The sequence below is a fragment of the Tamandua tetradactyla genome, chromosome 6, assembly GCF_023851605.1.
Source record: "Tamandua tetradactyla isolate mTamTet1 chromosome 6, mTamTet1.pri, whole genome shotgun sequence".
In the NCBI taxonomy this organism is placed as follows: Eukaryota; Metazoa; Chordata; class Mammalia; order Pilosa; family Myrmecophagidae; genus Tamandua; species Tamandua tetradactyla.
Genome location: NC_135332.1, coordinates 55,531,939 through 55,551,966, shown reverse-complemented (window position 1 = coordinate 55,551,966; position 20,028 = coordinate 55,531,939). Strand labels below are relative to the sequence as shown.

General features: G+C 36.4%; 1 protein-coding gene and 1 pseudogene across 9 annotated transcripts in view; both read left to right on the top strand.

The window, feature by feature from the left end:
• The window catches only part of SMYD4 (SET and MYND domain containing 4), a 74,866-nt gene that overhangs the window by 45,308 nt on the left and 9,530 nt on the right, over positions 1-20,028 (top strand). For 4 of the 9 annotated variants that reach the window (XM_077165489.1, XM_077165488.1, XM_077165490.1 and 1 more), the window contains exons 4-5: positions 6,365-6,454; positions 7,861-9,022. In XM_077165489.1, coding sequence (XP_077021604.1) covers positions 6,365-6,454; positions 7,861-9,022 — 1,252 coding nt within the window. Of the gene's footprint in view, positions 1-6,364; positions 6,455-7,860; positions 9,023-20,028 lie in introns of those variants that run through there. The other 5 variants (XM_077165494.1, XM_077165495.1, XM_077165493.1 and 2 more) reach the window with 5 other exon arrangements.
• Positions 9,031-14,207, top strand: LOC143687998 (small ribosomal subunit protein eS7 pseudogene; annotated as a pseudogene).

The window sequence follows — 20,028 nt, the reverse complement described above, 5'->3', positions numbered from 1 at the left end:
CTAAGTCTACTGAAAATTAGGCCTAAGAGTCACCCCCAGAGAACCTCTTTTGTTACTCGGATATGGCTTCTCTCTCTCAGCCAACACGACAAGCAAACTCACTGCCCTCCCCCTCTCGACATACGACATTACTCCCAGGGGTGTGGACCTTCCTGGCAGTGTGAGACAGAAATCCTAGAATGAGCTGGGATTCAGCATCAAGGGATTGAGAAAAACTTCTCGACCAAAGGGGGAAGAGTGAAATGAGACAAAATAAAATGTCAGTGGCTGAGAGATTCCAAACAGAGTTGAGAGGTTATCCTGGAGGTTATTCTTATGCATTATATAGATATCACGTTTTTAGTTAAGGTATAATGGAGAGGCTGAAGGGAACTGCCTGAAAATGTAGAGGTGTGTTCCAGTAGCCATGTTTCTTGAAGATGATTGTATAATGATACAGCTTTTGCAATCTGACTGTGTGATTGTGGAAACCTTGTGTCTGATGCTCCTTTTATCTACCTTATTGACAGACGAGTAAAACATATGGATTAAAATAAATAAATAATAGGGGGAACAAATGTTAAAATAAATTTAGTAGATTGAAATGCTAGTGATCAGTGAAAGGAAGGGGTAAGGGGTATGGTGTGTATGAATTTTTTTCTGTTTTCTTTTTATTTTATTTTTTGAATTGATGCAAATGTTCTGAGAAATGATCATGATGATGAATATAAAAAAAAAAAATGAAAAGGTCAGAACCGGCATTGCCCAAAGATCCCCTATAAACTGGGAGAAGGATGAAAGGAGGAGGAGGAGGTATAACAAAGAGAATAGGATTTGGCAAATGAGTATGACTACTGAATCACTATATTAATATTCCTCAAGTGTTCAGGAGCAGCTAGAAGGAAAAATCTGAGATGGTGGAATGGTAGCCCATGACAAACTCTGGGATCTGTTCTTTCACTACTTATTGACGTGTGCTTTGAAAATTATTGCTTTTTTCCTTCTTTACTTTGTATGTATGTTGTATTTTACAATAAAAAGCATTTTCAAAAATGTATGTTGTGTACAATAAAAAATACATATATTAAAAAAAAGAAAGATCAAAAGTTTGGCCTACAGATTTATGTTTGACACAGTATCAGGGGTTTCCCTGGTGGTAAAGTTTAATAGTTCCCTATTTTTTCTCCCATCCCTCACGGAACTTTGCCAAAACTTTCTAATTTTCTGTTTAATATATTCTGGGATGTATCCAGGTATTACATTAAGCTATACAGGATTAAAGGCCTTCATTCTTATTCTGGACTCCCTGTGTTTGGATTGTTTAGATGAGCTATCCCGGCAGGTTGAGTTGGATTATGCGCTACAGAAAAACCTAACTGACTTTTGTACATTTATTTTGTATCCCACAACTTTGTATCCTGCAACTTTTATTAGTTCTAGTAGCTATATTCTCTGGGATTTTCCATATATAGGATCATGCCATCTGCAAAAAGGGATAATTTTACTTCTTCCTTTGCAAGTTCGATGGTTTTTTATTTCTTTTATCTGATTACTCTGGCTAGTACAGCCACTACACTGTTGAATAACAGTAGTGACAGCAGTGTATCCTTGTCTTGTTCTTGGTCTTAAGGGGAAAGCTTTCAGTTTTTTACCATTAAGTGTAGTGCTCTGAGTTTTTCATAAATGTTCTTTATTATGTTGAGAAAGTTCCTTTCTATTCCTAGTTTTCTGAGTGCTTTTATCCTGAAAGGATGTTAGATTTTTGTCAAATGCCTTTTCTGTGTCAATTGAAAATGTTTTTTCCCCCTTCATTCTTTTAATGTGATGTATTATACTGATTGATTTTCTTATGTTGAACCATCCCTTACTTCCTGGAATAAACCTCTCCTGGCCATGGTATATAATCCTTTTAATACACTGTTGAATTCGGTTTGCCTATAGTTTGCTGAGGATTTTTGCATCTATATTCATAAGGATATTGGTCTGTAATTTTCTTGTGCTGTGTTTATCTGGCATTTATAACAGGATAATGCTGGCCTCATAGAATGAGTTAGGAAGTAATCCTTTCTCTTCTATTTTTTTGGAGAGTTTGAGAAATGTTGATGTTAAATCTTTAAATGTTTGGTAGAATTCAATAGTGAGTCTCTTGTGGACAGCATCTAGATGGATCATGTTTTTTAATTCAGTCAACCAATCTCTGCCTTTTATTAGGGGAATTTAAAGTAACAACTAAGAAGGAAGGAATTGGTCCTGCAGTAGCTATTGATTTTCTCGATGTCTTTTAAGTTTTTAGTTCCTCAGTTACTCCATTATTGCATTTTTAAAATTTAATTGCTTCTCGTAGTGTACCATTTTGATTTCCTTCTTTCCTTTTCACTATATTTTTTAGTTCTTTTCTTAGTAGTTATTTTTGTGATAACAATTAGCATCTTAAACTAATGACAAACTAGTTTGACTAGTATCAGCCTAGTTTCAGTAGTGTACAAACTCTATACTCTTATGTATCTCCATCTCTCCCCCTTTATAGTATCATTGGCTCAGAGTACATCTTTCTCCATTGTATGCACATTAACAGATTTAAAATGTCATTTTAAACATTTGCCTGTTAAATCATATGGGGAGGGTAAGCAATCACAAACTAAAGGTACAATAATACAGGATTTTATATTTACCTTGTAATTACTTTTACCAATGATCTTTTCTTCTCTTATACTTTAAGTTACTGTCCAGTGTCCTTATGTTTCAGTCTGAAGGCCTCCTGGTAGTGTTTCTTGTAGGGCAGGTCTTCTGGTAGTGGACTCTTTGAGCTTTTGTTTATCTTTACATGTCTTAAATTCTTAGCAGGCATTCTCGCTAAGACAGAGATGAAGGAAGTGAGAGATCGCTCCATTTTCTTTCTTAACATTAGTGGGTATTCATTGAGCACTCTCTTTGTATACAGGCCAATTTTAAATATTTTACACGTATGAAAGCATTTAACCCACACAACCTATTAACACTCCCATTTTATAGTTGAAGAAAATGAGGCCGAGAAAGAGCACTGTACTTTGAGTTGAACAAATCAAGACCCTAACCAGTCATTAACTTTGGACTAAGCCCTTAATATGTGTCTCAGTGTTCTCATCTATAAAATAATACAGACTTCACTGGTTATTGCAAAAGGCAATAAAATCATAAGTGAGTCAAAGCTCAGTTCAAAAAGAAGTGGTGACCAGTGAGCCACGGTCAAGAGACAGAAGAGAAAAGTAGAGTAGTTTAAGAAATTTGTAAATGGAAGAGACTTTCTGTGAATTAGCTGACTTAGAGTCCCACAGTCTACAATGTATCCATATGGCACTTAAAAAAAAGAAAGAAAAAAAAATATATATATAGACAGCAATAGTAATATTAGATAAAATAGATTCCTGAAATCAAAAATTTGAAAATGTTTAGTAACATAGGTCATTATTATAGGAAAGTTGATATCTGTAATAACTTTCTACTTGCTATTTTGAGAACATACACAGTTTTGATAGTTAATCAAATGGTATTTAGGACAGTGTTAATATTTAGAATTTAAGAAGCTTTGTTATCTGTATAGATTTTTTCCTTGCTTGCTTTAATTTTAAATTGGTTTATGAAACGTATTGTATAAACAGGCTTTACGAGGATTATTTAGATATTTTATTTAAATATGTCTGTGGATAAGCTAACTAAGATATCCATTTTTGGTGGTTAAAAAATCAGGAAAATTTTCAGTAACATAGGTCATTAGTATAGTAACGTTGATATTTGTAATAACTTTCTGCTTGATATTTTGAGAACACTCACAGTTTTGACAGCTGATCAAATGGTATTTAAGTTAGTGTTTAATATTTAGAATTTAAGAAACTCTGAGATCTGAATTTGTAGATTTTTTCCATGTTGCCTTAATTTTAAATTGGTTTATGAAACTTACTGTACATGCATAGGTTATACAATGATCATTTGGATACTTTATTTAAATATGCTTATGGATAAGGTAACTAGGATGTCCATTTTTGGTGGTTCTAAGTGTATGGTTTGTTTTCTTAAATAAAAATATTTAAAAACAGAAACAAAAGAAGGGTGGGACAGATGACAAAGGAAAATGAAGCCAAACCTGAACATTCAGAAATGAACTGACAGGGTCTGGTATTTGATAAAAATGACCTACAACTAAACTAAAGCAAAATAAAACCGATTCTTTGAATTTCTTCAAACTCATCCTTGAAAGAGGATTAAATGTCTCAGGTCCTTCATTTCTCCAAATGCCAGATGCCGGGCAGCAAGGGGAGGCAGGTGAGGTGCTGGCATGACCCAGAGCAGGAGGCCGCCAATGTTTTACCCCCAGAGGACCTCACTTGCCTCCCCCTAGGCCCTTCCAGCTACCCTAAGCCAGTGTAAACATCATCTTTCATTTTGGTCTTTAACTTGAAAAGTAGATTAAGGAGCTGCAAACCCAGCTGAAGTCTGCAGCCATTTGAACAGTTATCCTTTGTCATCAGCACACAAGCTAAAGGACAAAATTAACAGAGAGAAATTTACGTTTGGCAAGAAGCAAAAGATGAAAGCCGGACTGCTGGCTCCCTAATGGATAAGTTTGTTTTCCCTCAACAGAGAGCCTTAGGCTGGCCAGAGGAACAATTTGCAGAACTCCAAAGCTTTTGGAACCAGACCCCAGGTCAGGGTTAGCCTCACCCCCTGATCTGCAGCAGAATAAGGAATTGTCTGCTGGTGGTTTTTGGTTTTAATCCACTATAGCCACAGGCCGAGGCCTGAAATAGGGATGGGGGCCTGTCTTTTACTGGTCAGGCTTTTTTGAGAGACTTCACACTTCTTGGGAACAGCCAGGGCTCTCACCTTTCTATCCGTTTTGCAGGACAGAAGGGCCAGGCAAACAGCCTAAAAGGGGCTGGCCTCCCAGTCACACCTTCAGGTCACCGGAGCATGTCCCTTGCCCTCGTACCCACTGCCTTCTGGAATGCTGTGCTGCAGAGTAGCGTCCATCAGCTTTTAACCTGGAGGCTGTCTTGTTCCTTTCTCCTTCATTTTTGAAAGATAATTTTGCTGAATAGAAAACTCTTGGTTGATAGTTTTTTCTTTAAAGACTTTGAATATGCTATGCCACTGTCTACTGGACTTTATAACTTGATGACAAATTTGCTGTTAATCTTATTGGGGATCCCTTCACTGTGACAAGTCTCTGCTCTCTTATGGCTTTCAAAATACTCTTTGCTTATTTTCCTACTGGGCATCATTATTGATTTGTAGGAACTCTTAATATAAAGTAAAGAAATTAGCCCTTTGCCTATGATATGAGTTGCAAATTTTTTTTCCAGTTCAATGTTTGTGTTTTCATATTGCTTTTATTGGTTTTTGCTGTGAATATTTTTTTATTTTTATGTGGCCAAATTTATTAAACTTTTATTATCATGACTTCTGAGTTTTGTGTCATTGTTAGAAAGGGATTCCTCACTCAAACATTACTTTAAACTATTCCTATAGTTTCTTCTTGTGCTCTTATGGTTTCATTTTTTACATTAAGATTTTGATCCATTTGGAGTTTATACTAGTTAAAAAGTTATCCTATAGAGCCAACTTTATTTTAATTTTTTCGGGAAATGAGCTCAGGTCTCTGGCATGGCAGGCGAGAACTCTGCCTTGCCTGCTGAACCACTGTGGCCTGCCACAGTCCTAACACTTTTATTGAATAATCCTTCCATGTTCTCCAGTGATTTTAGATGCCACATTTATGGCATCCTTTCCAGTTTCACTGTAGAAAGAAATTTATCCATTTTTTTGCTTTCATTTTCATATATTTGGCTATCCATGTGTTAATTAACTTTTTTAATAACTTGATTAACCATTTGTACTTTTGTGAATTCCGATTTGTGCCTTTTGCCCTTTGTTATATGTAGGATTATGCTTGAAAATATTTTCCTCAGTTTTTCATATCTGATCAGTATTGTTTATGGCATTCTAATGGTGTTATCTTCAAATCTTTGGATATTTTTTCTTTGCTGGTATTCTACTTCTAAGGTAGTTAGAAATGAAACTGAAACAGCTGAAGTACAAAGAGATTCAGTAACTTTCCCAATTTCATACAGACTTTAATAGTACAGCCCCTGTTACTTGAAAAAAAATACATTAAAGATGTATTGAGGGTGAGCTATATATTATTGATGGATAATTTTGAACACATTCAACTTAAAAAAAAAAAAGAAAAGAAAACACACACAAGCAAATAACTTGCAACCCAACTTGGAACGTGAACTATTATTAACAATATATCTCACAAATGACCTTGACACTGAGAATGCTGACCTACTGGATACAGTTGATGATAGATTCCATTTATACCTTTAACCTATTCATTGTTTTGTAGGGAATATCACATTCAAGGCCTAATACGGAGGACATTTCGCTGTGTTATGCCAATCGCTCTGCAGCCCTCTTCCACCTGGGTCAGTATGAAGTGAGTATCACGTTGCCCTGTGGTATTTGAGAGATCTGTGGGGGGCTCACTTAAGAACTGGCCCTTCATCTCTACTTCTACCTGAGAGCACTAAATCAAGACATACTGCAATTGGTTGACTTGAAAGCACATTGGTATCCACCCAAACTTGTTCTTTCTCTTGACTCATTTCGCTTGTCACAAGTGATCATGCAGGGTAGTGTTAGTTGACAAGAAAGTTGTGGTACATTCCACAGGGCCATCAACTGTATCCAGTAGGTCAGCTTTCTCAGTGTCAAGGTCATTTGTGAGATGTATTGTTAATAATAGTTCAGGTTCCAAGTTGGGTTGCAAGTTATTTGCTTGTGTGTATTTTCTTTTTTTTTTTTTTTTAAGTTGACTGTTCAGAATTATCCGTCAATAATATATAGCTCACCCTCAATAGGTTTTTTTTGAGTGGGAAAGTAAATGGCATTCTGAAATGTCTGTGTATGTCTATGAGGGAGGCAGGCTCTATTTGGATGGTTTTCTTCTCATACCCTAATTGTGGCAACAGAAAAAAATATTGAAAACTGTGTCAGTGAAGTGTTTTAACCAGGAAATGATCATAATCAGATTTATATTTCAGGAAGTTAGCTCTGAGGCATCTTTGATTTCTAATGGAGAGGTCTAAGGGCAGGTTCTAAGATACTATTCTGGTACATTCACAGAAATTCAAATTATACCCTAGAGTTTAGAAATATTTGAATATCCACAAGTTCATATTTTATTGCCCTTAGAACTAAAAAAGAGGACCAAGAATCTAACTCTAAGCCCTAAGTAAGAGAGTTCTGGGCTAGTGAGGACAGTTATTGGAAGAACTTGCAGAACATTTAACCTTTTATACTTCCTTATTAGTTGTTTTTATTTCCCTTCTTATAATAATGATTATCATTTATTGAGTGCTTACTATATTCTAGGCACTCTTTTGAGCACTTAAGACATATTATCTTGTTTTATCCCTAAACAGCCTTGTGAGGAATTATTATTCCTGTTTTTCCGATGAGAAAACTAAGACATTGAGAAATTAAGTCACTTGCTCAAGGTTGTATAGCTAGTAAGCGGCAGTGTTTGTATTTGAATCCAGGTCTGTTTGACTTCAAAGTCTGTCCTCTTACTCACCATACTACTTCTATCTGTTAGACTTTTTTTTTTTTTTTCCTTAAATATGGAAATTTTTAGTATGGCAAACACAATATCCTCAGCAAATATTACTAACTGTACAATTAAAAAAATTACTTGGGTAGATGATTTAAAGAAATTAACATGTGACTGTAGTTGCTCCATTTATAATAATAAACTTTTCCTGTAGATTCTTGGAAAGATTTTCAGTAGACATTGAAGAGTAGGGACTAAGTGTCATTTGGGGATTTCCTTTCTGTTTTCAGGTATGTCTTAAAGATATCATCAGAGCACAGATACATGGGTACCCAGAAAGATTACAACCCAAGATGATGTTGCGTAAGGCAGAGTGTCTGGTGGCTCTGGGGAGGCTACAGGAGGCAAACCAGTCCATTGGTGAGCTTGAAAGTTACTTCACTGCCACACCAACCCTAGCAGCTTCACACTTTCAAATTCTGCAGAGAAACCTCTGTCATCTGAAAATTAAGGTACAAGAAAAGGAGACTCTCACAGAAACCTTCCCAGTAGCTCTAACGGATGTGTTTAAGGATATGAACCTTCAGGAAGAGAATGAACAAATTTCCAGTGCTTCATCATCTGTCACCTTATGCACAGACCCTTTGAAAGGCCGTTATCTGGTTGCCACAAAAGATATTCTACCAGGAGAGCTCTTGGTAAAGGAAGATGCTTTTGTGAGTGTCCTTAACCCAGGAGAAATGCCACAAGTACATCATGGCCTTGAGAGCAAGTGGGATACCAGAGTTACTAATGGGGACCTCCACTGTCACCGATGTTTGAAGCACACTTTGGCCACAGTTCCCTGTGATGGATGCAGCTACGCCAAGTATTGCAGCCAAGAGTGTATGCAGCAGGCTTGGGAGCTTTACCATAGTATAGAGTGTGCCCTAGGAGGGATCCTTCTTACATTGGGTATCTTTTGCCACACTGCCCTGAGATCAACTCTTTTAGCTAGATTTGAGGATACAGGCAGAGTCATAAGAAAGCTCTGTCATGAGTTTAGTTACCAGGACATTTATTTACCTGAAAAGAAGAATGAGAAAAAAACACTCTATTATGACCTTGAGGAGAATGAAGAAAATGGTAAAATAGTTGAGACCCCAATTTCTGGATGTAATATTAATGGAAAGTATGAAAATAATTATAATGCTATATTCAGTCTTTTGCCCCATACTGAAAACCACAGTCCAGAACACAAATTCCTTTGTGCCTTTAGTGTTGCTGCACTGTGCAGACATCTAGAAGCAGCTAGCTTTCAGGCCCTCATGCCAGGTCTGAAATCCTCTAAGTTGAAAGCAGTAATGACTCCTATGTTGTCTCCAGAGTTGAATATTTGGGGAGTGGCCATGCTGAGGCACATGTTACAGCTACAATGTAATGCTCAAGCAATAACCACCATACGGCAGACAGGTAAGAAGAAAAGTTGGTTTGTTTTGTTGTTTTGCCTTACAGTATTGTCCTTGATGCTGCTAATGTTTGGGGAGAAAGAACTGTAAATAAAGGAGTAGCATTCAAACAAATTGGTGGTCTAATAGGAAAACACAGGTGCCTGATATTATTATTATGCCATTGAGAAGCTATGTGACCTAAGCAGTTTATCTGATCCCATTCTACCTCAGTATTCTCATCCATAAAATGGGTAGTTTAACCCCATGTCACTTTATGGAGTTGTGAGATTGACATGTTTGATTGTGAGAAATACAAAAAAAAAAAAAAAGGTTAAAAGCACTATTGTTGAGGATTTTTTTTATAGCAAAGGAAAACTGACTCAAACAGTAATACAAGATGTATTAGAAGGAAGCATACACAGGAATCCAGAAAAAGCTAAATGGTTTTTTCCTTAGAAAGGGCAGAAACAATAGTGTGCAGTGCAGGCTGCAGAAGGAATAGTCTGGAGTCAAGTAAGCTATCAGAATCCTGGCTCCTGTGACTCAGCTACTCTCTGTCTTTTCTGTTTTGACAGATGTTTTCTGTTCTTCTGTTTTAAATTTCCAAGAGAGGAAGCTGGCCCCCCATAGTACACCGCATACTTTTGGCCACCTTATGCGTGGGTGTCTTTTTGTTAGGTGGACAACTCGTCCATCTAGGGTCACCTCTAGACACACACCAACCTAGCCCTGCTTTCCTGAACTGGGTTCTATAGAAAAGGCTACTTAAACTAGATGAGGAGTTTGGATCTGCTCAACATCTTGGCTAACATCTCCAGTACATCTATACTAATAAAACAAACGTTATAAACATTATAATGTTCCCAGTTTTTCTGTTCTATGATCTCCATTTTAACAGAAAATATGTCAATTCAATCTGTTTCTTACACTTTTCTTAATTTTCTAGTTAGTTCTGTTGAAGGGGGAAACTTGCTATTAGCTAAACCTAGGATTTGTAAACATATTAAAATCAAATTTCACTGAATTAAACTATACATGCTTAACTCTTTTGATCTTTTTCACATTAGGTAACTACAATTTTGCCAACATTTTTTGTGTATTTCTGTCTAGTTTTATTCAGCTGCCAAGTTATGAACGTGTAGATATCTCACTAGAGATGCTCTTTAGTGAGACTTTCTTCTCCATCCTTGAAACACATGGAACATCCACAAACAGCACTGACCTCCTACCATGATATTGCCAAATTACAATGCAAATTGGTCTCTGTTTTCTTCTCTGTCTTCTTTTGTTTCTTTGAGCCATTGAGTATTTTTACAGAACTATATTTTCCCTTGAGTCCATTCACTTGCATTTTCTTCTGTTTTTCTAAATATAATACTATGTGGGTCTGTAGATTATAATGACAGAAAGTTATCCACTCTTATTTTATCTGTCATGCTTTTGAAAGACTTAATAGGACATACAAAAAACATACAAATTTCAGTAGCTCTGGGAACTATTGTCCAGGTAAACAATAGCAATGACACTAACTAAAGCATGACTGAGTCCCTGGGGTAGTGACAGAACCAGATGGGCAGAAGAAGAGTTTTGCATTCACTTTTTTCCGGTGGCCTACCTCACAGTAAGAGGGTCTTAACCTAAACGTTTTTATTCCATGTGCATGAAATATCCCTGCAAGTGATTTTTCATTTGCACAGTGAATTTTCGGTGACATTTCTTGCGATTTGTTAAGAGTGAATTTTTGGATAGTAGGAGTATTGGATAACCAGGAATTCCTATATTTTCTGTGGCTAAAAAGAACTAGAAGAATAGACACAGAGCATAATAGATACATAGCTTCCTGGATATTGAAAAGGGGATTGGAGACTGGTTTATTTTAAAGTTTTAATTTTTTTTGCATGATCTATTCTTATTTATTGGTTTTTTTTAAATATCTACATGTAAAAACACCAAAAGCACAAATACTAAAATCTTAACAGTGATTAATTCTGAAAGTGTAAATAAGGATGATTGCTATTTTCTTCCTTGAAATTTTCCAGATGAGTTCTTTAAAACTTTCAAGGAACAGATTATCTCTAAACTGCATAAACTATTCCAGAACATAGGGAAAAACTAGAACTCTTTCCCACTCATTTTACAAAGCAAAGAATAAAATTTATGTACCAGTCTCACTTGTAAATATAAATGTAGAAATCCTGAATCAATCTCTGTGTATCACATCCAACAGTTTATTAAAGAATAATAATATATGACCAAGTTGGGTTTGTTCCAGAAATGCAAGAGTATTTAAATTTGGCAGATGTATTCGTTTGTTAAACTGCTAGATACAATATGCCAGAAATGGAACGGCTTTTATAAAGGAAATTTTTTAAGTGGTAAGTTTACAGTTCTAAGGCTGAGGAAATATCTACATTAAGGCACCAAGAAGAGGTTACCTTCACTCCAGAAAAGCTGATGCTGTCTGGAAAACCTCTGTCAGGTGGGAAGGCATCTTTAGTCCCTTGCTCCTGGGCTCTATTGCTTTCACCCTGTTTCCTGTGGGAGTTCCTCACTTGGCTTCTGTAGACCTTCACATAGCTCCTTTGAGACACAACTCTGGATTGTGGCTTATTTAACATCTCATGGGAAGGTACATGGCAAAGTCTGCTGGCCTCTGCCCATATCTAAGCATCTGTTCTCTCTGTTGGCACTCCAAGCATCTCCAAACATCTGTGTCTCTGTCAGCTCTGAAGCACCTGTTCTCCAAAATTCTACACCTGTATCAGCTCTGAGCTTTCTCCAGAATGTTTCTTCTTTTGAAGTACTCCAGTAAACTAATCAAGACCCACCTGAAATGGGTGGAGTCACGTCTCCAACTAATCAAAAGATCACACCCACAGTTGGGCACTCCACATCTCCATGGAGATAATCCAGTTATAGGTTTCCACCCTTCATGGTATTGAATCAGTATTAAAAGAAATGGCTGCTCCCACAAGATTGGATAAGGATTAAAACATGGCTTTTGGGGGGTACGTAATAGATTGAAACCAGCCCGGAGGAATATGAAAGAAAGCTTGTATAAATGCAGAGACATGTCATGTTCTTAGATGGAAAGAATGAAGAATGTAAAAATGAAGTTCTTCCACATTAACCTCATAAGTTTGATGCAATCTCAGACAGAATCAGATTGGATTTGACAATGTTCTAAAGTTCATCTTGAATGAATAGGTGAGATAGCCTTTTTTTGAGAGAGAGAGAGGGGGCAGAGGAGACCTAGTACTTTCAGATTTTATACCAGCATTAAAGGTACAATATGACACTACTATGATAGCCCTCAAAAAAGTATTCAGATCATTAAAAATTAAATATTAAAAAACTAAACCAAACTGTGTTTGGGGAACAGGTATATAGGAACTCTGTACTTTCTGCATGATTTTTCTATAAATCTATAATTATAATTTTTTATTTTAAATTAAAAAAAGAAAATAGAAACAAAATATTTAAACCGTTCATATATTTACAAAAAGATAAGTGACCTCTTCCTAGGCTAACTTCAACAAGAAAAAGGCTATGTTCTGCTCAAGCGCAAAGATTGTGAAGCCCAGTGGTGAAAAGCCAGATGAATCAGAGTCTGGCGTTCCTCAGGCTCTTCTTGAGCTGGGGATGAACTCAGAACTAAAGGATCAGTTAAGGGAGCTGAATATAACAGCAGCCAAGAAAATTGAAGTTGGTGGTGGTCAGAAAGCTGTTATAATCTTTGTTCCTGTTCGGCAACTGAAGTCTTTCCAGAAAATCCAAGTCCGGCTAATATATGAATTGGAGAAAAATTGTAGTGGAAAGCACGTTGTGTTTATTGCTCAGAGGAAATTCTGCCTAAGCCAACTTGAAAAAGCCGTACAAAAAATAAGCTGAAGCATCCCAGGAGCCGTACTCTATCAGCTGTGCACAATGCAATCCTTGAAGACTTGGTATTTCCAAGTGAAACTGGGGGCAAGAGAATCCATGTAAAACTGATGGCAGCCAGCTAATAAACATTCATTTGGACAGAGCACAGCAGAACAATGTAGAACACAAGGTTGAAACTTTTTCTGGTGTGTATAAGAAGCTGACTGACAAGGATGTTAATTTTGAATTTCCAGAATTTCATTTGTAAGCCAAAATTACTAAATAAAATATCATTCTCAAAAAATAAATAAAAATAAGTGAACATATAGCCTTAGAGTGTATGATGTGTGAATAAAACTGTTTAAAAATGAAGAGGTAGATATCCACATGCAAAGGAATGAATTTGGACCATTACCTCACACCATATACAATAATTACCTGAAAAAGGATCAGCAACCTAAATCCATGAAAATTTTAGAGGCATACATAAGAAAATAGAAGTAAATCTTCATGACCTTGAGTTTAACAATGTATTCTTAGATAAGACCAAAAATACACACAACTAAAGAAAACTACATATATAGAATTACATCCAAATATAAACCTTTGGGCATCCAAGGACTTCATCAAGAAAAAGAAAAGACAACTTGCTAAATGATACAAAATGTCTGCAAATCATATATCTGCTAAAGGTGTTGTAACCAGAAGATATAAGGAATTCTTAAATTCAGCAACACAAAGAACTCAATTTTTTTTTTTTTCAGTGAGCAGGGCTTAAATAGATATTTCTCCAAAGAAGATATATAAATGGCCAGTAAAACATGAAAAGTTGCTCAGCATTGTAAATCAACAAGGAAAGGCAAAATCCACAATGTGGCTCCACTTCGCAAACATTAGGATAGCTATAAAAAATGAGAATTAAAAATAAAAAGAAGAACAACAGAGGTGGTCTCCAGTACCTTGGAGCAGCTAAAAGAAAAAAACGAAAAATCGTGGAACTGTAACCCATACCAAACTTTAAAATTTGTTCTTTAACTACTTGTTAAAATGTACTTGGGGGCAGGCCACGGTGGCTCAGCAGACAGAGTTCTCATCTGCCATGCCGTAGATCTGGGTTCAATTCCCGGTGCCTGCTCCTGCAAAAAAAAAAAAAAAAAAGTACTTGGACGTTTATTGCCTTTTTGTACATATGTTATATTTCAGAATTTTTAAAATGAAAAAAACTTCATTTTTACATTTTTTGGTCTTTCCATCTAAAAACATGACATGTCTCTGCATTTATTCAAGCTTTCTTTTATATCTCTCTGTAGAAAGAAACAGGTGCTAGAGAAAAATGCAGAGAAAGAGATGTACTTATTCACTGTTGGTAGGGAAACTGAGCGGTGCAGCCCCTTGGAGGGCAGTGTGGTGCTCCACAGGAGGCCGGGGCGCGGTTGCCATATGATCCTGAAACCCCATTACTCAGTATACCTAGAGGAACTGAGTGGGAACATGAACAGACATTTGCCTATTAGTGTTTATGGCAGCAGTGTTCATGATTCACAATGGATGAAAGTGGCCTAAGGGTACAACAGCTGAGGAATGAAAGCGGGAACTGTGGTGTATACATACAATGGGCTACTGAGTGGCCTCTAGAAGGAATGAAATTGTGAGGCATGCAGCCAGGTATGAACCTTAAGGATGGTATCTTGAATGAAATGTCAGAAACAAAAAGAATATTATCATGCTTTAATCATATGGACTAACTATAATATAAAAACTCAGTGAACTGAAGTTGAGAACATGGGATATCAGGTTGGGGCCTATTGTAAAGGGTCCTAGATTGTAAGATCTTACAGCAGCCACATATATTCAGGAATTGTAACTGTTATTTCTAAATTCTGAGGCACTGAGCTGTTTTATAACTGGGTCATTTCCAGAAACTTCGAGTATTTATGTGACACCTGAGACTCAGAGTTAGAGCTCTTAAGCTATGAAAGTCAACAGTACCGTATACAGGAACTGTTTAAAAAGTTGAAAAAGTGATCAGACTTCGAGTAGAGATATGAATCAATAGGATCTGGATAGGACGAATGTAAATCAGGATATAGGGTAAATGATGATGTCGTCCATATTTTAAAACTTCAACTTTTATGTGAGACCAAAGGGAGAGATGTTTATTTGGTGCAAAATTTATATTTGGGGTAGTATATTTCCTAATTTAATTTATATGGTCAGTTTAATTGAACACTGTAAGTACATGAAATCTTGAATAGGGTGTGAGTTTTTATTGGTTTGTCCAGGGTAGTGTGATGCCCCAATATATCCAGAATAATTTGGTCAGTGAATAAAGAAGTATTTGCATAGTCCCCTTGGGGGACTACGGAGAAAGGAGGAAATATTCAGCTTCCCCATTTAGGCAATTTCTGATATTCTCGTAAGCAGTGGGGACAGCCAAATTAATAGGCCAAGTCCTCAATCTTGGGGTTTGCCCCTATGAAATTTATTCCTGCAAAGGATAGGCTAAGCCTACTTAAAATTATGCCTAGCAGTTACCCCCAGAGAACCTCTTTTGTTGCTCAGATGTGGCCTCACTCTCTAAGCCAATGCAACAGGTTAACTCACTGCCCTCCCCCTCTTTGTAGGACACTCCCAGGTGTGTAAATCTCCCTGGCAGTGTGGAACAGAACTGCTGGAATGAACCAGGACCCAGCATCAAGGGATTGAGAAAGCCTTCTTGACCAAAAGGGGGAAGAAAGGAAATAAAATTTCAGTGGCTGAGAGATTTCAAACAGAGTCAAGAGGTTATCCTGGAGGATATTCTTATGCATTATATAAATGCATAAATTTTTAGTTCATGGTGTATTGGAGTGGCTGGAGGGAAGTACCTGAAACTATTGAGCTGTATTCCAGGAGCCTTGATTCTTGAAACGATTGTGTTTCAAGATATAAACTTTTATAATAAAAGATATAACTTTTACAATGTGACTGTGTGATTGTGAAAACCTTGGGTCTGATGATTCTTATATCCAGGGTATGGACAGATGAATAAAAAAAAAAAAGGATAAAACAGTAATAGGCTGGATAAGAGGTAAAATAATTTGGGTAGATGAAAATACTAGTAGTCAATGAGAGGGTGGGTAAGGGATATGGGTATATGAGATTTTTCTCTTTTTTTTCTGGAGTGATACACATGTTCTAAAAAATGATCATGGTGATGAATACACAACTATGTGGTGATACTGTGAGCCTTGATTGTACACGATGTATGGAATGTATCTGTGTGAAGATGTCACACAGATTTTTTTTTACATGGGCAGGCACTGGGAATCGAAACCGAGTCTCCAGGATGGCAGGCGAGAATTCTGATGCTGAGCCAGCATCGCATTGCCCAATAAAAATATTTAAAAAAACAAAAACATACAGCCTTAGAGTAGGAAAAGCCTTTTTAAGCATATATACCAAATTTAAGTAAATAAAAGATAGCTATATTTAACTACCTAAATATCAAACATCAAAAAGACCATACTAGATAAAGATTATAGAGGATGCAGGTAAAAGTTCCTTGAAGGATCAAAAACATTGGACTGGGAGATGGAAGACCTGGATATGTCACTCACTGTTTTTGTGAGCTTCCAGATGTTAGTTAACCCATGTGTGTCTCAGTATTCTCATCTGTATAATGAGAGGACTAGATGAGCCTCAAGACCTCTGGGGTAGCTTGTTTGCTAAGATGGCCACAATAGTTTCTCCCGTCCCTTTATGTGTGCCCGTCTGCTTTTTTCCCATCAAGAGGTGAATCTGTTTCCCCTGACCTTGAATCTGGGCTAGCCCTGTGACTGCTTTCACTGGGATGCAGTAGTAGTGACATTCTGTGACTTTTTTGACTTGAAGCTCTAAGAGGCCTTCTAGCTTCCATGTCACCCTCCTGAAATGATGTGGCAGTGTGAACAAGCCTGGGACTAGCCTCCTTGAGGATGAAAGACCATGTGCCAGGTGAACGCTGTCATGTAAGCCACGAGGTAAAACCAGCAGAAAAACCATTCACCTAGAGCCCAGCCGAAATTGCTGACCCACAGAACTGTAAGCAAATAAAATAGTTGTCATTACACCCACTCCCCCCCCCCAAAAAAAAACCATAAAAAATAATTTGTGAATGACAAAATGAGAGATTTCTAGCAAAAACCACTTTTAAAATCAATATGCATATTCCTGGAGCCTGCCCATGCCAAAAAAAAAAGTCTGTGCATAATAATGAAAATGTTCAAAAGCTGGGTGATGTTGGTAGTTGCACAACTATGAAAGTTTACTAACAATCATGAATTATGTCCTTAACACATATTATAGTATGTAAATTATATCTCAGTAAAGCTGTTAAAAAACACACTTAAAACACTTTATCAAAGTAGTAATAAAATGGCCAATAAATTCATGTCTGAACCATCTCTAGTAATTAAAACAAGATACCATTTTTTATCTGTCAGATCAACAGAGTTGGGGTTTTTATTATTACATGTATTATAGGTTAAGAGTATAAAAAAATCACTACTTTTGATCATTCCTTTTCCTACCCATCCTTTCTAGAAAAGTTTAAGTATAGAAAAGAACTTTTAAGTGTACATATCTTTTAACCCTATAATTCCACTTACAGGAATTTATCCTAAATAAATAATCAGGAATTTGTCTAATGATATGTAAAGATTCTCATCACAGTGTTATCATAGTGAAAAGTTGAAAACAACCTAAATGTCCAACAATAAGAAATTAAATATAAAATATCCCTGTAGTAGATGGCAATCATTAAAAATATATAGGTAGAGGGCAGTGCAGTGGTGGCTCAGTGGCAGAATTCTCGCCTGCCATGCCAGAAAAAAAAAATGCATAAGTAGAAATGTTCATGATTTATTTGGTGAAAAGAAGTAACTTACAAGTAACTATATATACCATGTTGCCAATCATGTTAAGAATTTTGTATGTAAACATAAAAAGACTGTAGGAAACTACACCAGGGACACAGGTGGTTCAGTGTTAGAATACTCACCTGCCATGCAGGAGACCCAGATTCAATTCCCAGACTGTGCACCCAAAAAAATAAAAGGAAAATACACCAACATGTTATGCCTAGTGATAGGATTGCAGATTTCTGTAATTTTCAGTTTTTAAATTTGTTTTCTGACTATCACATATTCCTTTTGTCATTTTAATTAGTTTTTTTTAATAATAAAAATACTTTAAATGCTGTGACCGTTTTTAAGGCACTTGATACATACTGCAAAATTGCCCTCCAGGAAAGCTGCACCAGTTACACCCACCAGCAATGTTCACTTTCATTTTTGAATTCAATCTAATTTTGTTTTAGTCTGCTCATATTTCTAATCTTGTTATATCCCTTTTTATTATTTCTTTGGGGTTCCAACACCTCTCAATTTAGCGTTCTCATTGAATTTCATTAGCAGCTATTTCATTAGTAGCACAGAAGAAGGATTAAAGTGTTAAAAAGGATAGACTTTGACAAAAAAAACAGTTAAGGTGTGTGTTATTATCTTTTGCATAAATCCTATTTAATCAAAGTTTTTCAGAAACCTCCCTCTGGAGCTTATCTCAAGGGACAGAACTGGCCAGTGATGATATTTTAGACCTTGATATATGTGGTTATATCTAATTGGGAAGGGCAAATTTGTGGCATACCCAGATTGATGTCATAACAGAACTTCATGAGGTTCTAATATATCTTTAGATCAGTTCACAGGCCTTTGCTTTTACTCCTCATCCACTGAGGAATCTACCTTTAGTGTGGGTCTTTAATTACCTGTCATACACAGTAACTTCTGATTTTGTAGAATATATACCAGAAAAGATATAGTCAGGAAATATTGTGAATGAATCTTTTTTTTTCTTTACTTGAATACTATTTTTAATGCTTTAGGGATATTAACAAAGCCTACTTTTGGTAAAGTGAACAATCAGTCCCTTTAAAAAAAAATTCAGTGCGGGCCACGGTGACTCAGTGACAGAGTTCTCTCCTCCCATGACAGAGACCCGGGTTTGATTTCTGGTGCCTGCCCACGCAAAACAAAAAAATACAAAGTGCCACATATTTGTTTGATAAAGTACATATATGTCTCACTTTCTGTTATCTCTAATGCAAAATATTGAACAATTTTAAAAATCAGTACTTCAATTTTTAGAAATAAAGAGATTCTCAACTCTGACATAAATACTCACGCCACTCAGTTCCTGGGCCTACTTCTGTTAGAGAATAATCTATAAATAATTCACGAGGCTGACATTACTCACTGTTTTGTGATAATTTTTTCTGGGAAAATTTTAGCAACTGTTCTAATAAAGATTGCCAGTTATCAGTAGTTGGGAATGCAAGTCGACTTTTTAATTATGCAGAGGCTGATTATTCAGACTACAGATTGTTCATGCCCTGTGCTGCTCCTTCCTGCTGCCTACCTTTTAGCATTTTTACTGCTCATTAGCACATACAACAGAAGGCAGGCATCAGACAAGGAGGGGGAAAGGAGGTGAAACTAAAATCAGTTAAACATTTAGGAGAAGCCCTGATGGAAGATTTTAATACAATTTGTAGAATTGTTAACTAAAATTGCATCATTTGGATTCTTTGTGAATTTTATTTACTTTCTTTATTCTTGTCCTCCATAACAAAAGACAATAGAATTTTCTGCAGAGAGACAGTATTATTCCTACCTATAATATTTTCCTTTACAGAACATTTTCACGTCATGGTCATGATATTTTCTTTATTCACTGCATTTGTAACTAGACAACTTACTTCTTTGGAGAATGGCGTATTGAGATTTCCGGCTTGTGTACAGTGATGACGCATTATCTGATAGAGGAAACTAGCTGTTCTGTGTGTGTAAGTGTTTTCCAAACATCTGAAGGTTTCCCTTTTAGTACCACGATCTCTTGTGTTTCAGCCAGTTTTTTTGGATACACTTATTTCCTCAGACTTCATCCAAGGCTACTGAATATAATTCATGCTTTTCTGGATACCCAAAGTTATCTTATACTGCAAATACTCCTAGGATATGTATGGCTATTACCAAAACCCATGCAGGTATCCTGTCAATCTAGAAACCTCTAGCTAAGTGAAATGTTACAACTGTAGTAAAACTTCAGTGATGTTTGTGTTTTCATTTGCTCTCTGACTCCTTC